At 42.8% G+C, this 18,895-nt stretch overlaps 4 protein-coding genes across 4 annotated transcripts; all 4 read right to left on the bottom strand.

Moving 5' to 3' along the window:
• Positions 1-709: 709 nt before the first annotated feature.
• Positions 710-13,896, bottom strand: Cbr-eel-1 (the record flags this gene model as incomplete). The annotated part of the gene is made up of 13 exons (XM_045235714.1): positions 710-812; positions 860-1,906; positions 1,956-3,595; positions 3,643-3,902; positions 3,926-5,222; positions 5,272-5,671; positions 5,731-8,022; positions 8,101-9,146; positions 9,185-10,732; positions 10,803-12,311; positions 12,358-13,125; positions 13,195-13,626; positions 13,672-13,896. 13 exons carry the CDS (start codon positions 13,894-13,896, stop codon positions 710-712), a joined length of 12,567 nt encoding a protein of 4,188 aa, XP_045092369.1.
• A 1,061-nt stretch (positions 13,897-14,957) lies between these two features.
• Positions 14,958-15,649, bottom strand: CBG03364 (the record flags this gene model as incomplete). Its single annotated transcript, XM_002633639.1, has 2 exons — positions 14,958-15,103; positions 15,319-15,649. 2 exons carry the CDS (start codon positions 15,647-15,649, stop codon positions 14,958-14,960), a joined length of 477 nt encoding a protein of 158 aa, XP_002633685.1.
• Positions 15,650-15,971: 322 nt separating this feature from the next.
• On the bottom strand, positions 15,972-17,017 carry Cbr-cpg-9 (the record flags this gene model as incomplete). The annotated part of the gene is made up of 2 exons (XM_002633640.1): positions 15,972-16,118; positions 16,952-17,017. The coding sequence occupies 2 exons, from the start codon at positions 17,015-17,017 to the stop codon at positions 15,972-15,974; spliced, it is 213 nt and encodes a 70-aa protein (XP_002633686.1).
• A 373-nt stretch (positions 17,018-17,390) lies between these two features.
• On the bottom strand, positions 17,391-18,680 carry CBG26388 (the record flags this gene model as incomplete). Its single annotated transcript, XM_045235715.1, has 4 exons — positions 17,391-17,653; positions 17,920-18,111; positions 18,320-18,480; positions 18,625-18,680. 4 exons carry the CDS (start codon positions 18,678-18,680, stop codon positions 17,391-17,393), a joined length of 672 nt encoding a protein of 223 aa, XP_045098198.1.
• Between the last annotated feature and the right edge of the window lie 215 nt (positions 18,681-18,895).

Raw genomic sequence — 18,895 nt, forward strand, 5'->3', positions numbered from 1 at the left:
TGTTCCCCCTCTCCCACTGAATAACGTCATCGAACTCCGAAAGAAATAAAAGAACCACTTCGTTTCACATTCCACAATTTTTTCCAAGTTTCCGGCCATCTGTTAAAGTTGTGTTGTCATCAAGTTTGTAAACTCCTGCCCGCCACGAAAAGGAGGAAATTCCTCTTCGATGAAAAGAAAAAAGAATCCAAAGAGCAGGAAGGGAGCAACGCGATAAATTGCTCGAATTCCACAACATCCCTTTGATATCACATGTGTGTTCAGTGGAAATTTCAGGTCACACGAGGCACATATTGTGGAGCACTCGCAAGAGAGATCGGAATGTTATTTTGTCAATCAAACTTCAGTTTTTTTCAGAGGGGCCTTTGTTTATAGACTGAAATTGCTCACGCTGATTCGTAGTCACAATAGGGGATTACAGAATAACGAATCTGGTAAGGCCCGGAAAAGTGAGTGCAATCAAACTTGTCCAGAGAAGAATAAAATTTGGGAAGGGGAGGAATAGAACGGGGATGAAGCTCGGAAGATAAACAGGTCAAATTGGTATTTAAGGGTCAAGAGTGGATGATAGTATACACAAAAAATGAAATTAAAAAAAATGGAGAGACCATAAAGTCTGTTTTAAAGTGCATAAAGTTAACGGGGACCGCGTATCAAGAAATAAGAGAAACTTTAAGAAAAAATTGGGTAATTCCCAGAATCTATACATTTAAGCGAATCCGAAACCTTCGGTGCATTCACGGATAGCGAGAAGAAGCGATTGACGCAGCTTTTCGTATGAATCGTATTGAGGAAGATCCAATTGGTTGAAACTGAAAAAGTGAGAAATGAGTGCCATCTTGAATTATGCTAAACTCACCATGTATGAGCTGCTGGAAGTCTATCTCCACCACGGCTGTCCAAATGGATGCTGAGCTTTTGAACTCCATTCATTCCTTCCAAAGATGCGAATCCTTGAAGTGGAACCTGAAACTCAATCATTATCTTTTCTGTAAAGAAGGTGAATTCACTCACCTTGGAGGTACCAGTGACGAATTGCAAGAACTTGGCTTTGTCCTCTTTCTCGAATGAGCGAAGAGCTCTCCAGAACCACTGAATATGTGTTGACGTCTTCTGGAATCCTTTGTAATCGGTGTTAGCTGCCATGTCGTCTATATCAACTGTTGGAAGTCCAGAAATGAGTAACTCCAGCTCCTGTTCGTTGAACATCGAAATGAGATCTTTCGGAATAATCTCGTAGAATCCGGTGAGGAACGCGTCGAGTTGCTTCCGAATTGATCCCGTCATCTTCATTTGGCAAACCAATTTCACGTATTCATCCTTGTTAGCATCGTTGACCTCAATCTTTCTTCCATTTGGCTTCAAATCTCTAACCGAACGAACTCCAAACTCCTCTACTTCCGTTGAGAAAGTTAGATCAAGATCAAGATCGTCAATCGAATTTTGAAGCAAGAAATCAAGCGATTTGAAGAAAGCTGGATCTTCACTTTCCAAATCTTGATACCGTACTGGCAAGTTGAGGATGTGTTTGTAGAATGCACGAGTGAAATAGCAATCTAGGTATTTGTGCTCGAATACGGATTTTGCAATAAGCCGTCCGACGAATTTGAAATAGTCAAGATGTTCAGGATTGATGTAAGATGCCTTATTGATCATGTAGGTCACCATGTCTCCTGGAGCAGTGATGAACAGAGCATAGTTAGGATTGAAGATCTCTCTAGTGATTACAGAGAACCATTCTCGCAGAAGTCCTCCAGCATCTTGTCCTTCTTCTCCTTGGAAAATAATATAGAATCTGTTCTTCCAGTCAGATGGTCGGAGGCGGAAGAGTTCCCTGAATGAGTCGGAGAAGACACGGTTGCGAGACACTTGTACCGAAACGTCATTACGGCGATAACGAGGCATTCTGAAAACGGGTGTGTAAAGAAAAAAATAAACAAACATTTTGAACTTACGAAGGCTCCATTTTGGTTAGTTCTTTCCGGAAGTATTTTCTCTTAACATCGAAGTCCAGAAGTTTGGGGAACTGAGTCAAAACTGCGAATGGGCCACCAGCCGACAGAACAGCATTGTTTTGACGAAGAGCTTGATTGAGAACTTGACGATGTTTCTCTGCAAACTCGATGAGCTTGGCAGTATCCGGATCCAAATCTTCTCGTAGACCGTCATGAGAAACAGATGAAGCAACAGCTGCAGCGGCTGATGTTGATGGCGCTGCTTGGCTTTCCTTCCGCTTAGCTTCTGAATCCTTGCTCTTCGGTTTTTGTTGTTGAGAAGCGTGAACGAGGAAGAATGCTTCTGCAGCCGGTTGGAGTGCCAAAACGGCATGTGGATCTGAAGCTTTTCCAAGACGAAGGAGACAATCAGACAGAGAATTCCAAAGATTCTCGAGAGAATGCAGACGTTCAGAAATTCTTGGTTCCTCATCAACGACATCTTCTGATTCTGGTTCTTGTGCTGGCTGGTTCGAAGCAGCAGAGGAAGCGGAGGTAGCCGTATCAGTTGGTTGTGGTACTGAGCTGTTAGTTGGAGTTTCTTTACCTTTCTCTTTCTGCTTTTTCTCGGCCTCCTTAGCCCGCTTAGTTTTATCCTTTTTGATCGCCTTCATATGACTCCGAACTTTGACGAGGGTTTGCAGAGCACTGAGAATAGCATACTGAGATCCTCCTTTGTCCGTGAGAACTGTGACGGCTGGGAGTTGTAGTTCCTTACAAGAGCTCATTTGAAGCCGCATGTTCTGATCTCCGTCAATGACAACCCGTTCACCATCGAATCTACCCGCAGCTGTACGTCCTCCGGCGTTTGTGTCTACTACTAGTTGGGCAGTCTTCGAGGATGTAGATGTTTGATCGGAACCTCCAACTGACGCATTTTCCGGCTTTTGGGCATCATCTAATTCCAGGATCAACCGATCGATTTGAGGAAGAAGCTCGCTTCCAAGCTTAGTGACAGCAGAGAAGAGATGTTCGTAAATATCAGTAGATGTGGAATCGGAGAAACTTCTCATCGCTTCAGATAGGATAGTGAGTCCATCAGAAAGACCCTCAGCACTGCACGACCCAGTCGTCATAACTCGGATTACGAATTCCAACTTTTCAGCAAATGGCTTTCTCGACTCATCATTTCCCAACAATTTCAAAGTGTCCATCGGTAGCGTTACCATGATTTGACTTGCGACCTTCAACACCTTCTCTTTCAATGGAGACTTGGCCATTGTTGGTTTTTGGAGAGAACTCAGCATCTGCCCAAGGGGACACTCCTCCAGTTGTTGTTCCGGTGCTGTGGTCCAATCCTTACTTCTTGGGAATTTGGAACTTTGGGTTTGAACCATGTTCCAGAACTGTTGGAAAGATGGTGCCTGCTTGGGAACATCTGTTGGCTTTGCTCCATGACGAAGAATTGCTGGTAAGAAGTTGCCCGGATAAGAGCGAGCAATATTAGTGAGAAGATCGAGAATGTTCTTGCACATTGGAATAGCCAACATTGAGTGAATCGAAACCTTCTGAGCATTTTCCGAAATTCTTATGGCTTTCTCGTTATGACCAACACCAGATACTGCAATTGAGTCGAGCCATGCTGGAACGTTGGAGATCATCTGAAAATATGTATATTATCCCGCATTATTTACAGAGTTATTGAAACCTCTTCATCGTCCATGTTAGAATCACTAGCCTTATCCAGCAACGCTAATAGACACCATACGATGAAGTCACAGGTTGTCTGGTTCACACAAGCACTTCGGAGGACTTTTTGGAGACGTGTATGAGGAACTCTGTTGTTGTCGACTAGGTAGAGAAGACAAAGAGTCAAAATTGACTCTTTATCAAGCAAATGTGGATGATCTGTGGGAGCTTGATATCCATTTCCTGCATTTTGTCCGATTGTGGGGCCTGATTGAGCTGCTGCAAATGTTTTTGTTTAACACAGACATTATGCAAACTTTTACCTGGCCTAGTCGTTGTTCTTGTTCTTGCTAGCCCGACTTGCGCTGGGCCACCGCCAGCTCCACCACGGAATAACAGCCGATGATACCGAAGCATGTTTGGTTCAATGTGCTGAGCTCTTGCTCGTCGTGCTTCATTCTGCATTTCTACTGGTAAGCCTGCTAATTCAGCCTCATCCATTTCAGCGAGTACTTGAGCTCTTTCGTTGGCTGGTAGAGAAGCGATAACTGCAGCTCCGTCCATTTCCACAGGCTGTGCTGGTGGTGCATTCTGACGTCTCAGTTGATCTTCAGCTTCACGAACACGTCTTTCATGTTCAGCAAGAACTTCTTCTTGTAGCTCTGGTGGAAGAGCGTTTAAAAATACTGGATCAATTGGCTCGATCAGTGGGGCTCTGTCTGCAGCGGGCGCCTCAGCAGCTTCAGCCGCTGGTTCTGCTGCATTGGCGACGACCGGTTGAGCAGCTGGAACTGGACGGGACGCTCTTTCGGCTCTTTGCTGACGTTGGAAGTCACGGATAACTTCTTGGCGCATGTCTTCTGGAAGAGCAACCAGGAAAGCGGGATCCACACCATCCGGTATATCAATGTCACCAAGGATTGCACGAAACTCTTCATCCATCATATGCCTTCCTGGTACTCGTTCTTCAACAAGTCGAACTGGAGGAATATCGTGATCTTGAATTGGTGGAACATGCTCTTCGACGGCTTGTCTTTCAACTGCTTCAATCTCTTCTGTTCCAGCAACGGAAGACGCTGCGGTGGCTGCAGAAGATTGTGGGAGTGCATCTTGAGCATTGTCATCATCACCAGTTTCCATGGGTTCCTCTGGAACAACAGGTTCTTGAGCTTGTTGTGCCTCTGGAAGTGTTCCTGCTGGAGTTGTTGATGTTTCTTCTCCTCTGTTCGAAGCGTTTGGTGCTTGTGATTCCGAAACTGTGTTGGTGGTATTGGTTGCAGCAGGAGTGGCGAGACCTATATCTTCTGGTGTCGGTACTGCGACAGGAGCAGCCTGCGCAAGTTGAGCTTGAGAGGCAGCCTTCTTTTTCTCTTCAGCCGCTTTCTTGGCAGCATCAGCTTCTTTTTTAGCTTTTGCTTTCGCCTCGGCGTCTTTCCTGATCTGAGTTTCGCGTGCAGTGTGGAAAGTCCATAGATAAGAATTGACGATCGCAGTAACAAATCTGGTTGAGATAGGTTCCATAGAGAGAGTGTAGGATTCCAAGCGTTCCAAGCATGTTGGGACTTGACTAGCACGCACATCACGACGGTCCTCACGATCCTGTAAACCAATAAAAATAGATATCGAAGGTATGAATAAAGAAACAAACCGTAGCGTTGTAAGTTCGGAAGTTTGATGGATTTCTTGTGAAGGCCACATTCGCTGGACGCATCTCGAAAATGTGATCAAAGAACGACGCATGAGCTCCACCGTCTCCTGTAGCATTGGTTCCGCGGATAACCACTCGTCCTGGTGGGAATTCTCCCATTCTGACTGATCGGCTGATTGCTTCGATTTCTCGTGCCTCATTGGTCGTTCTTCGTATGGCATTTTGACGATGTAATGTAGTACGAGTATGCATAGAGAGAATTTCAGCTCGCAAGGCGGAATTCGGACGACGAGCAACATCACTTTCTGCTGGTGGTCGTGTCATCAGTGGGTGTTCACTGATGACTCCTCCAATGTGGGACGCGCGAGGTATTGGTCTTCTGTCCGTTCGATACGGTGGTCTGGAACTTTTTCAACGGTTTTACTGCAATACGGGAAGAGATAGGAAATGCGAACTTACAAGAAATCAAACTCGTCTCTGAATATATCAGCAAATGCAGTGACACCTGGGCGGCCGAAACTTGGAGGGAAGATCATGTCATCCATACGGTGAACATCAAATGGTGCACCAATGTCGAAATAATCATCATCCAAATCCAACCTAGCTACATCATCTTCCATGCTATCACCATCTTCATCGGCATCTTCTTCGTCATCGTCATCTTCTTCATCGTAAAGTCGACGAACTCCAGCAGGTTCTGGATTTGGCTCCACTACTCTCATAGCTTCTTCTTGTTCTTCTCCCTCGTCATCTTCCTCGTCTTCCTCATCTTCATCGTCATCTTCCTCACGATCATTTTCATCTTCTTCTCCTTCCGGAGCATCTTGGTTATCATCATCTTCGTCGTCTTCCTCGTCCTCTTCATCTTCCCCATCGTCTTCTCCGTCATCCTGAGGAATCTCCATTTGAACAGCTACCAGCTCTCCTGGAGGATTTGCGGCGTCTTCTTGAATATCGACCATTTCCACTTCTACTTCTCCATCACCAGTTTCCACAGCATCATCTCTGACGTCTTCGTCTCCTACATGCTCAGAAGCTTCAGATGGGCTATCAGAACGTTCTCTTTCGAAAATGTCAGACCCTTCTTCGTCTTCTCCACCTGGTTGTCCTGCTCTTGGTGGACCGGCTCTCCAATCATCGCCTTGCAACCGCCGCAGTAAACTTTGCATCTCTCCGTCAAAAGCAAAGCCGTCTCGATTGATCATACTTTCGATTTCACGTTCTATTGGATCGCCAGCAGCAAGGACTCTCCGCTCCCGGCCTACCGGTCTCGCTCCTAGAAACTCCATGAAGGATCTAGCACCTGACAGACCAGCGGGTCCAGAGGCAGATGATCCTTCAAGAAGCGTATCAAGGGTCTTGAGAATTTGATTTATTGCATCCAGTGATTCCTTGCTCGACAATTGTAGACAATGAATAGTTCTAACGAGGTCAGCACAGATTTTCTTCTTATGGAATAGTTTCATAACAGCGTTCTGTGATAATCTCTCCCGGTGATGTCGATCGGAATGATGGTGGTGAGGAGCTGGGCAGCTCTGACACATGATGATGATGATAGAACATAACTCAGAAATCTTTTGTAAAATTTCTTCCTCTTGTTTCTCTAGCTCGGCAGCGGCGTCTTCCCTTTCTTCCGACTCCTTTTCAGCTTTGTTCTTTTCTTGTTCCTGTCTGACCTTATACGCGTCTTCGGAGTAAGATATCAGAGCAGATTTCACATCTGTTACGAGAAGATCTTGTGCTTTTGTAGAGTTTTGCGAAGCTGAGATGACGGCAATGAGGGTTTTCAGCGCATTAGTCACTTCCAACTTATCCACCGGTGCACTAACATAAGTGTCGATAAGCGAATAGAGAGCACTTAGTTGTTCATCTCGACATTCAGCAACGACGATAGCCAGAGATGGATAAGATTTTATGATTTCGGCAAGTATTGTCAGTATCTTCTCCTGTGGGAGCATTCGTGTCGGGCCAACAGTTGGGAAATCTCCATATAGAACTTCATGGACCATCATATTGACAATGACAATAGCAGTGTCGTTGTTTTCAATGACAGTGTGTGAACTAGCAGATGTAGTTGGTGGAGCCGATGACGTTGAAGCAGCAGCATCGGTAGCAGTGGATGATGAAGCAGCTGGTTTCTTCTCCTTCGGTATTGGAACAATGTCCGGACCATTCAATCTGGCCAACTTGTTCACCGCTTCCGTGAAAACCAGAGGGTTTCGAGATGACAATGGAGCCATGAAATTGAGAGTATCAACGAACTCCTTAGGTTTGATACCATATTCTGACATCGAAATAGGCGGATGGTTCGGAGCGGCAATGTATGATCGAATCGTTTTCTCGTACACATGAGTGAGGAGAGTTTCATCGTCGATGCAATTTCTGATGATAACGGAAACCAGATATGGATACGTCGATGCACAACGAGCTCGAAGTCTGAAAATGGAAACAACTCCATTCAAGTCCACGAACTTCTCAGCGTTTCTCTTGTGTTTGGTCAATCGCGAAATGAAACTGAGCATGGAGTGGGAACATTTTGGATCAAGAGCTCCTGCTTTCAGAATTTTCACTGAGAGTTCCAACAGCTTATCATTTTCTTCTTCTGGCCAAGTAAGTCTTGCTTCCGATGCCATCAAATCAGGAATCGAAACAGTGACATTGGATGGTATATCTGTTCTGATGATTTCCCGAATAGTGGAGTCGGTTTGTTTCATCGTAGTGAAGTCGACATCCATTCGTTTACTTGGACGCCTGAAAATTGGAGAAAATAGGAAATTATATACTGAGAAAGAGCGGACTTGAATCTGCGAAAAATCATAGAAAACTTACGTTCCACGCTTGACCAGACACTTGATTCCTCGAGCTCCAGAGAAGAATGCGTCGTTGAGAAGTTTTTGTGTTGAAGCATCATAAGGTACCCATTTCCTATCCCCTGGTGCATATTCATGGCGTCTCCTCATTCCATCTTCTTCATAAGCTTGATAAAACCATTCAAGTGTCGGTGTGAGGGACTGGAGATATTTTCTTCTGAGAACCAAACGATGAGTCTTCGCGTAGAAATCGAACCAGCAAACCACACGAGTTACGAGAGATTGGTAATAATCCACAACTTTGAACCTTTCAACTAGATACTCCAACATCTTGATCATGGCTTGAGTCATTCCCTTCGAATCAATCCATTGGACATATTCTTCAGAAACGTTTTCAAAGATCAAAACAGCAAAATGTAGTCGGTTGGCCATCGTTCTAGCAATTTCGTGATCCTTTGGCTTGCCAGAATCATCAAGTTCTTGGTTGATGAAGCTTTCAGCCATGTTCAACAAATCTTGTCCACATATCTCAGCAATCAAATGCTCTTTTCTCCAATTCTCTGTCATGGCAGGGAATATCGAAACGATGAGTTCAGCACATGGATGAATCGTGTCGTTCGACACCACGAGAAGACGTTTGACAAGAGGGAAAAGTTGCTCGCACGCACTACTCAATGACACATCTTGCTCGATTTTCAGTTGGCTCAACGGAGGAATGAGCGGGGTAGCGATGTTTTCCTCATATGTCGAGCGGGGATTTCGAACACGGTCCATAACAGTAGTGATAAGACTATCAGCATTGATTGCAGCACTCTCATCTGGATAAATCTCGACAAGTTGATCAGCGACTTGATCCATGTTTGCATCTCGCAGAGTACGTTGAGCAGTGCGAACTAACTCGTATCCTTGGCGATTGGCTAACGAATCACGCAGCTCGTTCTCCAATTCATTGGCACTAGGTGAAGCTGTTGGGACAATTGGGCGCATGGCACGGAGTGCAAATTGTATCCCATCATCGTCATCATTGTCGTCACGGAAGGCATTCACAACATCTTGGATTCGAATCTGAAATAAATATTTTTCATCTAAATACTTTTGTAAGCACTAACTTCCTGTCCTTGAGCTAGAAGATAGTTTGCAGCCTCATCAGCATTACGAGTGTTCTCCAATGCATAGAGGACTATATCACGAGAGAATCCAAGATCCATCAACATTCGTATCGTTTCGTCTTGTGCATCTGGTGCTTGTGGGGCTGGAGGAGCATCCGCCGGAGGTTGAGCTGGACGTGGAACTCCTGGCGCCCACTCTTCTGGAGGAGCATCAGGAGCGTTCGCGTTTCCAGCAGCTGCCGGAGCAGGTGAGTTTTCCGCTTCTTCAACCAAGTTCTTAGCAACTTCCTTGAACACAGAGAATGCACTCTCGCACACTTTCTTCAAAGACTTCAATTCCCAGTCAGGCATCTGAGCCATTTTCTCGAAAAACTGTTTGTAGGCATGGAACATATCCCGGCAAACCAATTTCAAGTACTTAACAGTGTCGAAATCCGTGATCTGGCGATCTCGTCGTTGTTGAATTCCGTCTGGATTCACGAGAGCATTTCGATCAGTAAGTTTTCCAGCCAATCGACACCATTCCTCCATCGCATTTTCAACGCCTTCTGGCATGTTTTCACCCAAGTATGGAACAATCTTCTCAGTGAAGAGCTCGAAGAATGCTTTGTGACATCCAGAGGTGTATAAGTTTTGAGCAAGTGATGCACTGGCACAGCGGTTACCACCTTCAAACAATGCGTAATTGAGCTGAGCCAACAGATCGGTGTAGCGTCCATAAGCCATTGGAGAGTTTTCAAGGCTCTGGACAGGTGGCTCCCATTTTATATCTTTATAAATCGAAGTGAAGATCATCGATATGCATTGTGTGGATGCAGCAGGAAGTGTAGGGGCTTCTCTTGTTCGTATGCGTCTGGGATTGTTCACGTTGGCTTGCCTTCCCATGGAATTCAACAGTTCCTTGACTGCGTTGTGAGACTTGCAAACCGTTTCTTGAAGTGATTTGTGGTGGGACCAGAATTCATGCTCTGCTTGAGAAACTCCAGCTGCTTTCCATCTGTGATCTTTATCCTGCTCCTGTTGTCTTTTTTCCTTGATGTCATCCTCTTCCCATGGTGGCAAAACTTCCATATCAAGATGAGCATCATTAGGCCCATCACTGAGCATTTCTCCTTCGGTTTGAGTGGCTGCAGTTCGGATGGTTGGCTTGAGCGTTTGGATAAGTTCGTGCTCCCAGCAAAGCATCCTTGAAAGCTTTCTGAGCATAGCATACAACTTCATTCCATCTGGCATCTTCCAAGTCTCAAAAATTCGGTTTCGATGGTCTGGTGGATTATAGTTGCTCGAGTTCATTGGAGTTTTATTGAGATGTAACAGTGCTGGAATGATACTATTTAATTCCAACAGGGTCTTCTCCAAAATCTTGTCGTCGAGGGTCATGAAAAGCGAGGCGTTCTTGCTTCCATCCTTTTGCAGTACCGAGCAGTGCTTGTCGTACATTTCGAAAAATGGGTCAATGGTTTTAATGAACTCTTCGATGATAGCCGACATTAACTTTGGACCGGCGTCAGGACCAGTTCGTTGACCGTGGAATCCGGCTTTCTGAAAAAATCCAATTACGAGAATATTCGAATCGCAAAATGTTAAAACCGAAAGTTTCTTTGATACTTACCACAATATGCTTGATGATTGCCGATATCGAATTGAGGTACGCAGTTTGTGTTGCGTCACTTGCCGGACACGGAAGATGACATAATCTCATGATCTTCTGCATAACTCGTCCTTCAATGAATTCCTCTGTGATCTTCTGCGTTGGTGTTTGAGTCATCATCGTTTCAACAACACGTGCAATGAGAAGCATATAATCTCCGATTGGCAGCATTTTCTTGCCGTATACATCTTCACACATCATTCCTGGTCCATATTCGAATGGTCGGTTTTTCTGTGGTGCTGGACTTGGGGCTGCTGGTTCTGGAGGATCACCAGTCGTTTCATCCATCGACATCTCGTTGTCTTCTTCGTCCACATCAGAATCTTCTCCATCTTCCACTTCCATCGGTTCTTCATCGACGTCGCCCCCAACTTGTTCGTCTGCCTGTTCTGGTTCTTCTCTCTGTTGGTTGGCTTGCGACCTCGCTTCTCGTGGCACTAAAAAGCTCATGTTTGGAGAAAAAACTATGTTTCGAGCCATGGATTTAGTGAGGGTAGGAACCAATTCAACGCCATTCGGTGGATTTTTTCCGATTTCATGTAGCAAATCGAGGATGACAATGATCGATTTCAGCATATCGTGTTTCAAATCTGGATAGTGTCGCATCAAATCATCCAAAGCACCTCCAATTGCTTGCGCTGACTCAAAAACGTCCGATGTTCGTTTCTTCCGCAGAGTAACCAAGAACTTGACACTCAAAACTATACGGAAAATTTGATTGAATGGTTCGTAGCTTTTGAACTGTCTCAGACCGCGTTCGTTCAGGCACATAGCTGTAAACACATTTCCAAGTGTCGTTATGACATCTTTACTGTTCGGAAGCTGAAAAATGAAAACATTTAGAGGTAACAATGTGTATTTCTTATTTACCGGCGTCAGACGAACCTCTTTTCGCAACAGGCTTTGGAAAACAACGTATGGGACATGGCGACGTTGAATTGAAGATAGTTCTTCTGGAAACTGATAAACGAAGTTGGTGATTAGATGTGCTGACTGGTGGAAAAGAGATGGTGAATAGTATTCAGCATTTGAAAGAATGTGCATAAGAGCTTCTGGTAAATCGCCCTCCATGATGTGTTTCATGATATCCTGAAACTGCCCATCGCCGATAGCTCGCTTAATGAACGTTAGCAATCCTTTAATGAGACCGCTTCTCTGTTGATGACATGTTGTTCCAGTTGATTGCACCACTTCCCATGGTCCACCTTTGAACTTTTCTGTGGATGAGCCGGCTTGATTAGGCGAATCAACGACATCAGGAGCAGGACCTGACTCTTCCATTTCTTGTAGCGGAGCATTTGATGATGTTGCTGATGTTTCAACACCATCTTCCTCCATATTTCGTTGATCCTCCTCATTTTGTTCATCCTGCTCTTGATCGTCTCTCGGCTCTGGCTCGGCATCGAACGGCATATCGTGGGATACGTCAATCATAAACGGTTGTTCTTTGCGGCATTCGTTGATTTCGTGCTGAAAACAATAAATTAGTATCAAATTCTAGATTTAAAATACCCACCACAACTCTATTCACACAAATTTCCATTCCGTTATTGGCTTTGAACGCAGTAACATCCAGTGTTGTGAACAAGTCAATAATTCTAGCACATCGTGTTCCAAAAGTGATGCATTCAATCGGAAGATCGTGGTATCCGATGACACTGAGAAGCGTTTGAGTCAGTCCGGAACTAACCAGTGTATCGCCGCCGGGCTCGATGCTTGCAAGGTGATAAATGAACGAAAACAAGGCAGTGGCCAGTGAAACTGATGGTTTTCCCGGCTTTCCAAGATTGTTACTTTTCAGCTCATCGACTATCTGTCTGGTCATAACCGATAAGAAACCGTGATAGCTTGAAGCAGAGAGCGCATCTAATATTTGTGGTACTTTTGGTTCTTTTTCGTAGGTAACAATTGAACACAATGTGGAGAGCGCTTCCGTTTGAATTGCATCGTGAAGGTGGTGATTTGTCTGAGTATCTGCTTCTCGTTCAGTTTTCAACAACTCAACTATTTCTTCAATGAATCCACTGTATAAAAGTGAGCTGAGTGTGCTTTCATCCGTTCCTCCAAGGCGGCAGTAGACAAGTGTGCTGACCGAAAGAAGACGAACGATTAGACATTTAAATCGGTGATGCCAGTCGTTGAAGGCAATGTGCATACGAATACGAGAGAGCAGACAGTAAAGATCATCATTTGAGAAGTGAGCCGTGGTTGTTGTCTCCGAATTGGTAGGTGGACTCAGTTGAGCAACTGTCCTAGTGATGAGTTCCCCCACGGTTTCTTCGTTCTGGAACTGACAAGGAATGAACTAATTCACAGGGAATTAATTAAGACTGGAAATGGTATCAACGCTTACCTGAGGCTGCTCAACGACGATTGTTCGCTGCTTTGAGTCCGTATAGGAAAACGGGAAGAGAAGAGGGAGTTTCGGATCTTTTTTCAGACACTCTGCCATCTTGACAGTTCTCAGCTTTCCTCCCCAACATTGTGCAATAGCAGTGAGTCGATTAGCCATAGATTGTTGATCTTTCTGTGGAATTCTGGTGCTCAAGAACTTCGATCGTTTCCCCATAACTTGAAGCAATCGAAGAACTTCAGCGAGTAGATCCATGTCAGTGCTCTCAAGGAGTGCAAGAATTCTATCCACACTTTTGTAGATACGTCTGGATGAAGTACACTCGAAGAGCAAAACTGTGAAGCGTATGATGGCAACCGCATAATTCTTCAGTGTCGCATCATGATCACACTTCATATTCCCTTGATCGTTCTGAAAAAATAACTTTCCCAACTAATTCCCATGATTCCGAAATGAGAGACAAAAAATGTACCGTACCTTTTGCACTGCTTTTTCAAGGATTTCATCACATCTGTTGAGAACGTCAATCCATCGGTGTAGTTCTGTTTTTCCCATCACAGCATGTACTTCCCTCCCCTTATTGATTGCATCAATGAAGTCCTCATCAGTGAAAGTGTCATTAATTTTTTGGAGAAGAGTAGCACTGGCTGGAGGCATCTCAGTTGAGTTGGAACTTGAGCTCGGCTCATCGTCGATCCTCATTTTTGATTTCAAAACCCGTTGATGTACTCTTTGATGTCTGTTGTCTGTTGGACGTCTATATTTACAAATAGTATTTGAATTGCAAAGTTATTTTTTAGATTTGATTGATCGTCGGTTTCGATTCTCGCTGAAACGCGGCGCCAATCTGAAAAATTGTCTCGTAACTTATCTAAAACACATGACCGTAGATAGAGTGAGAAGCGAAAATAGACAATATGAAGAAAACGAAAGCTTTCCAAATCATTTACTACTGCTCTGTCAGTAGAAAAATGAAGATGTAAAACATATTTAATTTCAGGTTTAAACTTTCGAGAACTGCTGAGTCATGAATTCCATTTTTAACAGGCAAAAAACACCCAACGAGCTCTTTCTGCTTCTCGAATCTGTTGATTTCAGCACACTTGTCGAATCATAAGCCGGTGAATCACTACAATCGGCCAGATCCGGCCCGGAGTAAGTATGGATTTCAGTTTGTTTCATCGAAAATCGACAGAATGTGAATTCGCGATAGAACTCTGAAACCCTCCGAACGCATGATGACGATGAGAGTCGCAGAGAAGGGAGAGTGGTTAAAGGCGCACACTATGCTACGGTCACACTTGTTTTGGGTGTGGCATAGTTCGCGGCAAGACCAGCGAACGCTGTTCTTCGAAAAAATAAATCTGGAAAACCGAGAAAAATGAAAAAAATCGGAAGATGTGAGGATGAGTAATTTCGATAAAATTATGATCGTGGGAAAGACATAGAGACAGACCAAAGTGCTAAAAGAAAAGGAATTTGCAGAATTTCATAATAGTAGACTGTTCTCTAGTTCATAATTCTAGAATATTCGATGAAAAAATAATGTTTGTTTGCTTGGTCGTTTTTATGGACGGTAAACGAGTGACAATGTGCGAAGCATATTGATTTTCGTCATGACTATTCAGCAACAGGCGCGGAGATTGAAGATAGGAAATATTGAAGAAACTAATGAAATTGATGAAATGAGCAAGAAAACATTAACAAAATTTATTTTTAGCTCTGGAGTTCAATATATGGTTTAGTGATATTCCACCAATTTTTTAATATCCGCCACGACTTTGTTGTTCTGCACCATACTTTCCTGGAGTGCTTTGCTGACCATATTGGCTATGTTGTTGCTGTGGTTGTTGTCGTGCACCACCATACTTGCTGCCTCTTGAACTGGAACTGCCTCCATATTTGCTATCTGGAATGGAGAATATTGTCTTCAAAATATATTTCTAAAGCAAAAAATTGATTTTTGAGAACAATTGAAATTTAGGCAATTACTCTTTGAATACATTACAGTTGATTTAATCAGTTCACAAACTTTCGGTATCTCTTATAGTGATTGGGATGATTGAACTCAAAGTGCAAGTATAGGATGACCTTCTATTAGAGTCTTTTATATACATGACTTACTACTCTGTCCTCCTCCTCCATATTTGCTTTTCTGTTGTTGTTGTGGTTTCTGTTGTTGCGCCGTATTGTATCCTCTCCTGACTCTCATCTTGGGCTGAGCCGAATCTCCAATATCTTCTTCTTCAACATCCAATTGGACTTCGCCTAGTGGTCCTACGTCCTCCGATTCTTCAGGACGTTCAGCTAGAACATCCTCCAAGTTTTTTGGATTTTCAGATTGACGAAGGACACGGGTGGAGTTTGATGGGGCCACATAATTTGCTGTTCCAGGTACAGCCGAGACATAGTTGATTAGTAGAAAAATGAGGGAGAGATAACAGTAGGATCGCATTGTAATGATTTCTTGTCAGGACCCGAAACCTTTTTATACGAAGTTACAGTGTACTGGAAGACGGGTATAAAAACCGGATGCTTGAAAAGAAAGAGGCAATTTGGAAGAGTTAATGAGGTGCTGGGGGTTCAGTTTCTTTTCTTCGGTTCAAATAACAAAAGAAACTCATTCTCATTGTTGGAGTCTGTCTTTTTCTGAAAAATTTATCACAACTTGACAGTCGATAGTTTTATTCAAAAACGTCTGAAGGCAGTATGGTAAAAATTGGGAGAGTGGCAGTGATTGTGGAAGTGAGATTAAACAACAAAGTTGAAAGAAATGATTAGAAGAAGAAAGTTTGAACGTCTTCTCCGGAGGCTTCGACTTCTGCGCCGCTTTCCTCTGATGGAACCGAGTTCAACAAATTTTGAGCTTTGAGAATGGCTTGTTCGGAAGCATCTTCAACGACGTCTCCTGATCCAGAACCTTCCTGAAAAATGGGTAAAGTTTGAAATGAAGTTTGGCAAATACTCACTTGCTATAAGATCATTTGCTATTTTCCCGCTTGCTTCGAAAGCTCATTTGCTATACTCTCTCTCTTGCTATAGCTCATTTGCTATAGATCATATGCTATATTTGTTTAAAATTATAGGCTTAGGCAAAAGTTTCGGAAAAAACAACGTTTTAGCCTAAGCCTATAGTACAAAACAAACAAAAACGGTTATCACGACCTCATTTATAAAACATTTCTGAAACCCCATAGCAGATGATCTATAGCAAATGAGTTAAAATAGCAAATGAGCTATAGCAAGTGAGTATTTGCCATGAAATTGGTATCTGCCTTGGTTAACAAAGTATCTACTATTTTTGTTCCATGCCTTCATCAACATCAGTTAACAATTTAACTAGGATCTACAGTATCCTAACAATATCTGTATGTTCCAAAGGCAGATTACAGTAACCAAAGACGAAATTTCGATTTCAGTGCAAATAAACTAGTCCCAGTGAGGCGAATGATCACATCCAAAACGTGATTAACCGGATAAGGTACCGTAAACACTGATAGAAGGCCCCCGCCACCCTAAACTTTGAGCCTATATATCTCGACTTCTGTAAGAGATACCAAAAAGTGGTCAACTGACAAAATGTTTATCATAATATCAAAAGTATTTTGTCAGTTGATAATTTTTTATGCCTTTTGCAGGGAATGAGATTTAGGACCTCAAGGTTGAAACACGCTCTATTAGAGTGTTTACGGTAGAACCTTCTACCAATACTTGTTTCTTAATAATATAACAATTATAGGCACTATATTCAACATACCAAATCAGCTCCAAAAACTGTTACAAAGAACAGAACGGCCAGCAGAAGTAGATGCCAAAAATTCATTTCGATTTAGTTTGTCTTTCTTTCGAACTGAACTAATCGGTGTGCTTCGTTGAAATGACAGGTGCTTCTTCTTCTTCAAGCATCCTTCCACTCCTCCCTCTTTTTTGCAAACTTATTCGAAACACAAACTTTAGTTCATCGCCGGTTTTTCATGCTCATCAATCAGCGGCAAAGGTCAGAACGCTACGATTTTGAGTGGGAGAAACGAAGTGATTCGAGTTGAAAAGAGAAGATAAATGAGGTCATGTGACAAGTGGTTGGAAATCTGTTGAGATATTGGAAGCAATTGTAGCATTTCGTATAGATAGAGGTCGATTCGGATTAAATGAAACTTTATTACAAAAAAAAATAAATTAGAAAAATGAGAAGAATCTCAATACAGCATTAGAGTAGGATCAAAGTTGGTTGGAGTCTTTGACCTACTATGAATAAACTTTTCAGTAAAAACAACCAATGTTAACGGGGGGATATAGAGAGCGAAAAGAGCACAAAGGGACATATAAAAAGCATAGGAAAGACTGGCTTGATTGAAAGTGGTAAATCCAATGTCGTGTTGTTCTTCAAGAAGCATTGTAGTTTTGAAACTCGATTGGAATTGGGAGTAGAAAAGTGCCAAAGCTCCACCATGTGACACAGCTGAAATTAATAAGTTTGAATACCTTAAACACTTTAATAAAGGACCACCCTAAATTGTAATTTGAGCCAATTTATTTGGGTTCCTGTGAAAGATATCAAAAAGTGGCCAACTAACAAAATGGTCTTGATACTATGATACTCATTTTGTCAGTTGACCATTTTTTGATATCTGCTACAGAAACCGATATATACGGGCTCAAAGTATAGGGAGGCCTTCTATTAGCGTGTTAACAGTTTCTCAAGAACAAGAAAAAAAATAGACTAACATGATAACAAACTCCATAGGTATATTCCATTTGGACCGGCAACTGATATATCCAAAGCCAACGAAGTCATGGAAAACACGCAAGTAACCACTCCAATCATTGACCAAATTAGAGACATTGATTCAAAGAACAAAAAGAAAATCCAAACAGTTCGAGAAAAGAAAGATGTTCCATCTTGAAGTTCGTTGAATACTGGAAATATTATGCTTGTCTGAGAAAAAACAAGGTTAGAGAGTATTTTTTGCAGTCTGAATACGGTAGCGATATCGAAGCGGAGAGCCTAAATAGCACACATAAGGTGGAGACACAGACACTTTTTCTCTGCGTCTCAACCTTTTTTTCTCAGACAAGCATAATAAATCACTCAGATTTTGGTAGACGAGAGTTAGAAAAATTATACCAGTGAAACGAGTGTTGACTGCTCCTTGTCCAAAGTCTATTTCTCGATTTCCCGCAAAAATTCCAGAGTGAACAGCGCCGGCATGTCGAAACTTTCTTGTGTCAATCACTTCGGCTCGAGCCCAATACTCGGAACATCCGGAGATGATTGTGAAGAATATACTGATGTGGAAAACATAATTAGAGATTTGATAGCGAAATTGAAATTTCGTCTTTTTATGGTATCATCTTCTATAGTTAGTTACCGTAACACTTTCTGGTAATTTTCAAAGTAATCCTTTTTTGTTCTACAAACCAGCATCTTACCTAAAAATAAATGCACACATTGAAATGAAAACTGCAAGTTTATGAGTTTTGTCCATAGTTAAGGACAAAGAAGTAATAAAGTTATCCTAAAGGGTTTCGTTCGAAAAATATGGCGAATAAGGCGCCGGAAAAGGTGGGAATGGGATATGTTGTTGAAATTGAAAAAAAAAACAACACCGAGTCGAGTTTCGCAGGTTTCGTTGTCTTCCCCCCTTCCTCAGAGATTCCGTCAATTTAGGCGTACAAATAAAGATTTGAGAGCAGCCTGATC

Source organism: Caenorhabditis briggsae, assembly GCF_000004555.2.
Source record: "Caenorhabditis briggsae complete genome, chrIV, whole genome shotgun sequence".
NCBI lineage: Eukaryota > Metazoa > Nematoda > Chromadorea > Rhabditida > Rhabditidae > Caenorhabditis > Caenorhabditis briggsae.